We start from the raw sequence: 5,318 nt of genomic DNA, 5'->3' as shown, positions 1-5,318 counted from the left end.
ATTTCTGGGTGGAGTCACCAATTTGGCAAAAAATCTGTTAACCGCACCAAGCTGATGAAGACAGTAAATTTGTTTCCTCTTCACGCCCAAGTTGTCCCAGCCCACCTCCAGGAGCAGATAAAAGGGAATGCCTGGAGCTGTGGAGCCAGAGAAGACTCTGAGCACTTCTCTCTGCCCTCAGCACCAGCTCAGCTCTGTGGATCTCCTCATCTTCCCCAGCTTTGGCTCTTTGAGGAGAACCAGCCATGTCTCGTCAGTCTGTCTGCAGGAGCTTCGGAATTGGGAGCAAAAGGGGATTCAGCTCCTGCTCTGCTGTTGGTGGTGGCTTTGGAGGCAGTGGTGGCCGGAGCAGGATCAGCTACAGCTCGTTCTCCACATCCCGGGGGATTGGAGGTGGCAGCGGACGCTGTGGAGGATTCAGCAGCCGGAGCCTCCACAACCTGGGGGGCAGCACAAGGATTTCCATGGGCAGCTGTTATGGCAATGGCTACGGATGTAGAATTGGTGGCTTTGGTGGAGGATTTCCAGGAGGATTTGGTGGCATTGGAGGAGGTGTCATTGGTGGAGGAATGGGCGGCTTTTGTGGCCCCATCAGAGGTGGCCCTGGGTTCCCTGGAGGCATCCAACCAGTGCAGGTGGACCCAACCCTCCTGCGGCCAGTCCATGTTGACATCGACCCTCAGATCCAGCAAGTGAAGTGCCAGGAGAAGGAGCAGATCAAGACTCTGAACAACCAGTTTGCCTCCTTCATTGACAAGGTGAGAGGTTGGAGCTGGACTTGCATGGGAATGGGAAAACTGCAGAAATTCCTCGTGCTCTGGAGAAGGAAGTATCCTTCTCAGCTCAGTGCTAGGCTGTGATTGTTTCCATTGGGTTCCATCTGGTTTCCTCATGAGGAAGTGTCAAAATTTAGCATCCACAGCGAAACTGAACAACTTTCTCCCAGTTTGGTGGATGCACACTGGTTTTCACTCCAGTGCAGACAGGCCAAAGGGATGGGGATTTACTCAGTGACCAAAGTCTGCCTTAAGTCTGTCCTTTCTCTGGGATAATTTTTTCTCAAGGAACTTAAAGTCTAGGAATAAAATAAAAAAAATTCCTAACCATTTCTTCTTTCAGTTTAAGTGCAGATGAGCTCCCTTTAAATTATCCAGACTGGGAGATGTTGGTTATAAGTGTGCTCCATGTCTTTTAAATATATGATGTATATATGGAATAATTTTTGTGTTTGATAAGAGGAATGTTCTTGAACATGGAGACCAATAGGATTTCATTCACTGGTAGGTCAAAAAGGATCTGATGCTCAAAAAAAAACCAACAAAAAACCCAGAGACACAGGAGGAGAAAAGAGGAATTTAAGGATAAGGGGGGAAAAAGGAGAAAAAAGAGAGGAATTTTCCCCTTGGAAGCAATGGGGAAGGGTTTTGGGGAATGATTCCCATGGTCTGTCAAAGATCCCAGGAGGTTTGAGCAGTGGGATGTCTCTCTGATGAATGTCTCACACACTCTTTGTGGCTGTAGGTGCGATTCCTGGAGCAGCAGAACAAGGTGCTCTCCACCAAGTGGGAGCTGCTCCAGCAGCAAGGGCCGTCAGGGCCGAGGAAGAACCTGGATGTGATCTTTGAGAATTACATCCAGAACCTGCGGAGGAGGCTGGAGTCTCTGCTGGGGCAGCGGAGCCAGCTGGAATCGGAGCTGCAGAACATGAGGCAGTACGTGGAGGAGTTCAAAACCAAGTGAGTGCGGGGACAGACAGGGAGGGACGAGCCGGGAGAGCGGAGCTGACCCCACAGGTGGAGTGACCAGGGGTCTCAGAGTCTCACCTTGTCCTGCCCCCACCACAGGTATGAGGAGGAGATCAACCGTCGCACGGCTGCTGAGAACGAGTTTGTGGTGCTGAAGAAGGTGAGTCTGGAAGGCACCAGCAGGGACAGGGTGAGGGGGGACGGGAGGTAAAAACATAGGAAGGATTCAGCTCCAAGATGGGCAGACCCCAACAGAAAGAGCCAACAGTTCTTGTGCGATTAAAGGAAGCCATGGTCCAAATCTGAGATCTTTTCTTTAGGATGTGGACTGTGCCTACATGACCAAAGTTGAGCTGGAAGCCAAGGTGGGAGCTCTGACAGACGAAATCAACTTCCTGAGGTGCATCTACGAGGAGGTAGGAGTTCTCTCCTGGGGGACTGGTGTTGCAATGAGGATGCCAAACATTGAGCTTGGACTGGGTGTCTGGGCAGATTTAGGCTTGAGATGATGCCTCTGACTCATGTCTTGGTTGCAGGAGCTGTCTCAGATGCAGACGATCAGCCGGGACCTGTCCGTGGTGGTGTCCATGGACAACAACCGGCACCTGGACCTGGACAGCATCATCGAGGAGGTTCGGCGCCAGTACGAGCAGATTGCCCAGAACAGCCGAGCTGAGGCTGAGGCTTGGTACCAGAGCCGGGTGAGTTGAGAAGGGCTTGAGGCTCCTGGGACAATCCCTGCTGCTTGAACCACCTGAGCTTTTGGTCAATTGTGTTCCTGACGGGTATCTTTGTCCCCATGTCTCCAGTATGAAGAACTCCAGAGCACAGCCGGCCGGCACGGGGACAGCCTCCGCAACACCAAGATTGAGATCCAGGAGCTGACCAGGAACATTCAGAGGCTGCGGACAGAGATTGAGAACGTGAAGAAGCAGGTAGGGAGTTGGCCAGTGTCTCATGGATTCTGTTTTCCCTCCAGTTTGTGCCATGACGATGTTCCAGTAGAGGGTGTGCAGAGGGAATTAGGAAATTTACTTTCTTCTCCACAGAACCATCATCTGCAGTCAGCTATCGCTGAGGCTGAGGAGAGGGGGGAGATGGCCACCAAGGATGCTAGGAGGAAGCTGGAAGAGCTGGAATGTGCCCTGAGCAAGGACAAGGAGGAACTGGCTCGCCTGCTGAAGGAGTACCAGGAGCTGCTGAACATCAAGATTGCGCTGGACGTTGAGATTGCTATGTACAGGAAGCTGCTGGAGGGAGAGGAGAACAGGTGAGACCTCCCACCATGGGCTGGGCCAGCATTCTGTTCCCCCTTGGGTCAGATTCATCTTTAATCATTCCTCACAAAACATTAACATTAACATTTGATTACTTTCCTTTTTTCCTCCAAATTTTGAAGCCAAAACAGAAACATGGTCCCCACAGAGAATACTTCTCAGGGGGCTTGACTGGTCTTATATGAAACACTGTATAAATGGAATATTTGGGGAAGAGTTTTGCTTCTAACTGTGTATATATTTACAACTGATGTTCCTCTTCCTATACAGGCTCTGCTTAGAGAACCCCTCCAACGTGAATGTCTGTAAGTATTTGCACATTGTTTTCTCTGCCAAATTACCTTTATCCTTGGTTTTGTAAAGATTCCGAGGATGTTGCCTGGTGTTCAATGAGCCTCTACCTCTCTTCCAGCTGTGGTGGGCAGAACCACCGTGTGCGGAGGCAGATCTGGCAGCTTTGGAGCCAGCAATGGCCTGAGCGGAGGAGGAGCGTGCACGGTTGTTGGTGGGAACATCATTGGCGGCAGCTGTGGTGTGGGAGGAGGGATCCTCAGTGGAGGCTTCTCCTCTGGGAGCGGGAGGATGTGCAGCACTGCAGGTGGCAGCTTCATGGCCGGGGGGGGCTCCTCCTCTGTGCGGAGATGCGTCACCACCACGACGGTCAAATCCTCTGGGGTCAAATACTGAGCCCTCATGCCTGTCGTCCCAGGGAAAGCAGCACCTTCCTCTTCCTCCCACCAGCAGCGCAGCCCCTTCCATCCCCTTCGGTATTCAGGAGGAAAGAAACTGTTTTTAGGGGAAATCTCCCCAAAGTGAGATTGAAATCAAGACACACCCCTCTGGCCCAGCCTGGCTCTCACTGAGCCCCACTGGGGTGAAACATCTTCCTCGTGGGTCCCCAGCACTGCAGAGCTCCCCGGCGCTGCTGCACCAGCTGAGGAGGAGCCTGTGGAAAACTGCTCTTTCCTGTCCCTTTTTAAGGCTTGTGTTTCCCCCACACCCCTCATGGGTCCCCCTCATCCTGCTCCAGCTGTGTCAGGAGCCCACATGAACAGAAGGAAGGAGATTATGTCCCATAGTCAGATTTAGGAGTGAGAAACAGGTCTCTGGAGTTGTCCACCTTCCCCAGGTGGAGTAATTTGGCAGCTTTAATGTTTTACGGATCCTTTTCCCTCCTCTCCTTCCTGCCTGGAGTGTGTGGCCCTGTTGCCCCCCTCTGTCGTGTGAATCAGCTGCTTCCTGTCAGTGCCCTGGCCCCAGGGTCCTTCAATACCAATAAATTGCAGAGAGATGAAGATATTTTTGTGTTGTCTCATCACTTGATGCTCCTCAGTGGAGGAGAAACACAGGTTTGCCCTGGGTCAGGGTGATCACAGGACAAATACAAACTGAAGAGAGAAAGAACTGAGAGCAGGCCTGAGAGAAGGACTTGGGGGTACTGGTGGGTGAGAGCTGGACCTGCCCAGCCCAGAGACCCCCGAGCCTGGGCTGAGCCCTCAACATGAGCAGCAGGGGAGGGGCTGTTCTGCTCTGCTCAGGTGAGGCCCCACCTGCAGAGCTGCCCCAGCCCTGGGTCCCGCACAGGGAGGATGAGGAGCTGCTGGAGAGAGCCCAGAGGAGGCCACGGAGCTGCTCAGGGCTGGAGCCCCTCTGGAGCCAGGCTGGGAGAGCTGGGGGTGCTCACCTGGAGAGGAGAAGGGAAAGGAGACCTTTGAGCCCCTTCCAAGGGGCTCCAGGAGAGCTGGAGAGGGACTCAGAAAGGGAGTGATGGGACAAGAGGTGATGGCTTCAAACTGGAAAAGAGGAGAGTTAAATGGGATGTTGGGAAGGAGCTCCTCCCTGTGAGAATGGTGAGGCACTGGCATGGACTTCCATGAGATTGCCCCATCCCTGGAAGTGTCCAAGGCCAGGCTGGATGGGGCTTGGAGCAATCTGGGATGGTGGTGGAAGGTGTTCCTGCCCATAGCAGAGGGTGGAACAGCATGAGCTTTAGATGCTCCCAACCCAAACACTTCCATAATCCTATTTTGAGCTGATTTGGATGATCTTGTGGAAATGTCAAGGTATTTCCTTGAACATCACCCTGAGAACTAGGATTCATTATTCCCATTTTGGGTTTGGGCTGGCTGAAGGTGGGTGGGGGCTTGGAGCAACCTTGTCTAATGGAAGGTGTCCCTGCTCATTGTGGAATCCCCTGAACCCTCCCCCTCAGGGAAATCCCCAGGGCTTTGCCTTGGAAGAATATATCACAGAGTTTTCCTCTCCTAGGCTGAAAGAGAGGACTCAGCACATGGTG

The 5,318-nt window shown here is 52.7% G+C and overlaps 1 protein-coding gene across 1 annotated transcript; it reads left to right on the top strand.

The window, feature by feature from the left end:
• Positions 1-245: 245 nt before the first annotated feature.
• On the top strand, positions 246-3,709 carry LOC120500592 (keratin, type II cytoskeletal 6B-like). Its single transcript, XM_039705710.1, has 9 exons — positions 246-758; positions 1,522-1,736; positions 1,845-1,905; positions 2,066-2,161; positions 2,282-2,446; positions 2,555-2,680; positions 2,795-3,015; positions 3,293-3,327; positions 3,435-3,709. The coding sequence occupies exons 1-9, from the start codon at positions 246-248 to the stop codon at positions 3,707-3,709; spliced, it is 1,707 nt and encodes a 568-aa protein (XP_039561644.1).
• The last annotated feature ends 1,609 nt before the right edge of the window (positions 3,710-5,318 follow it).

The sequence above is a fragment of the Passer montanus genome, unplaced genomic scaffold, assembly GCF_014805655.1.
Source record: "Passer montanus isolate IOZ18808 unplaced genomic scaffold, ASM1480565v1 scaffold183, whole genome shotgun sequence".
NCBI classification, from domain to species: Eukaryota; Metazoa; Chordata; class Aves; order Passeriformes; family Passeridae; genus Passer; species Passer montanus.
The sequence above is the reverse complement of the archived record's forward strand: the minus strand, read 5'-3'. Positions and strand labels throughout refer to the sequence as shown.

Coding starts and splice junctions, on each gene's coding strand:
- LOC120500592 (XM_039705710.1), top strand. CDS start 246: ATGTCTCGTCAGTCTGTCTGCAGGAGCTTCGGAATTGGGAGCAAAAGG. Junction 1,906..2,065: donor AGTTTGTGGTGCTGAAGAAG/GTGAGTCTGGAA, acceptor TCTTTTCTTTAG/GATGTGGACTGTGCCTACAT. Junction 2,447..2,554: donor AGGCTTGGTACCAGAGCCGG/GTGAGTTGAGAA, acceptor CCATGTCTCCAG/TATGAAGAACTCCAGAGCAC.